This window comes from Buceros rhinoceros, unplaced genomic scaffold (genome assembly GCF_000710305.1).
Source record: "Buceros rhinoceros silvestris isolate BGI_N320 unplaced genomic scaffold, ASM71030v1 scaffold28014, whole genome shotgun sequence".
Lineage (NCBI taxonomy): Eukaryota > Metazoa > Chordata > Aves > Bucerotiformes > Bucerotidae > Buceros > Buceros rhinoceros.
Genome location: NW_010410433.1, coordinates 3,058 through 4,660, shown reverse-complemented (window position 1 = coordinate 4,660; position 1,603 = coordinate 3,058). Strand labels below are relative to the sequence as shown.

Here is a 1,603-nt window from a genome sequence, read left to right as displayed (position 1 = left end):
GGTCCGGTGGCTCCTCCGAGCTCCCTCTGCTCGCGCAGCCACTGCCACTGCTCTGGCGCAGCTGGAGTGAGCGACCATCGCCCCGGTCCTCACTTCCGCGGGACCCCTCCTCGCCTGCACACGCGCCTCCCATTGCTCACTCCCTGCAATGGAGCAATGACCTGGAGGCCGATTCTGTGACACGGACTTTGCTCTTCTCCTCCCCAAGCAGCAGAGCCCCAGCGATGCCCAGAACGAGTCTGTTTTTCTTTTTTTCCTTTTTTCTTCCTGTGTTTCTTTCCTTCCCTTCGAGTCCAGCGCCATCCTGCTCTGGCTCTTCCCTCTCTACTGAGGTCAGGTGTGAAAAATCGTAGCAGCATCAGTTTGTGGACAAGCTCAAACCAAGGGTTAGCCTAGTCGGGTGGGCTAAAAGGTTAAAAAAAATAACTCTAGAATCCAAACTGAGCGAGAAACGCTAAGACCACAGAATGCGACGGCCTCGAAGGGGGCCGGAGGTAAGTGAGCACGACGGCCTCCTCGGGAACAGCGACGCAGCTCTGGTGCTGCTCACTGGCACAATGCCACCGGCCTAAAACGCCCCAGCGAGGCCGCAGAAGAAATTAAAAAATAACCGAAAAGGAGGTTTCCATCCGTGATGCCTGACCATTGGATAAAACAAACGCCGCTTCCTCCGCAGCTCCTGTGACCAGCGCTCGCTCGGCAGCCGGCCCTGCCCTGCACGCCCCATCAGCTGTCGGCGTTTTTCTCAGCGTCTTTGGAGTGGATGATGTACATGAAAGTCTGCTCGATGGTGAAGTCTGGGGGCAGGCTGCCCTTGTGCACCCCTATGTGCTTGCTCATGAGGTTGAGCGTGGAGCTGTAGTGCCCGCACACGGTGCAGCGGTACATGAGGGCTCCCGAGTGCGTCCGCAGGTGGCACTTGATGGTGGAGCGGCCGCGGAAGAACTTGTGGCACACCTTGCACTGGTAGGGCTTCTCCCCAGTGTGGATCCGGCGGTGGTAGTTGAACTCGCTGGTGTGGGCAAACCTCTTCCCGCAGACCTTGCAGCTGTACTTGCTGTTGCCCGCCTGGGTCGGCAGCACCAAGTCTTCGCCCAGGAACTCCTCCGGCAGCTTCCTCTTCTGCAGGCCCTGCTGCGGCAGACGGTCTCCGAGGCCAGGCCGGACGTCCAGGCTGGCACCGCACTTGTGCTGGCTGACCTGGTAACGATACGCTGCCTCCAGCTTGAATTTTTTCGGCGCAGGCCGGTCTCCGAGTCCAGGCCGGAGGTCCAGGCTGGCACCGCACTTGTGCTGGCTGACATGGTAACGATACGCTGCCTCCAGCTTGAAGCTCTGCCCACAGAAGTGGCAGCGGAACAGAGCCTCCTCCACGCTCTGGTGGACAGCCAAGTGCTTCTCCAGGAGGTGCCGGTCCACGAAGCTGCTGGCACAGACGGAGCAGGAGAAGACGGAGATGCCCAGGTGGGACAGGGTGTGCCACAGCAGGCTGCAGAGGCTGAGGTGCCGCTGGTCGCACACGCCGCACGTCTGGCTCTTCAGGTTCACGTGGTCCAGGACGTGGTTGCGGACGGTGTGGAAATCTTTGGCCAAAGGCTTCCCA

The 1,603-nt window shown here is 60.1% G+C and overlaps 1 protein-coding gene across 1 annotated transcript in view; it reads right to left on the bottom strand.

Annotated features, from left to right (window-relative positions):
- Positions 1–726: 726 nt before the first annotated feature.
- Positions 727–1,603, bottom strand: part of ZBTB39 (zinc finger and BTB domain containing 39) — a 2,814-nt gene continuing 1,937 nt past the window's right edge. Inside the window, exons 4-5 of the mRNA XM_010135627.1 lie at positions 1,303–1,596; positions 727–1,200 (exon numbers count right to left, since the gene is read on the bottom strand). Coding sequence (XP_010133929.1) covers positions 727–1,200; positions 1,303–1,596 — 768 coding nt within the window. The remainder of the gene's footprint in view (positions 1,201–1,302; positions 1,597–1,603) is intronic.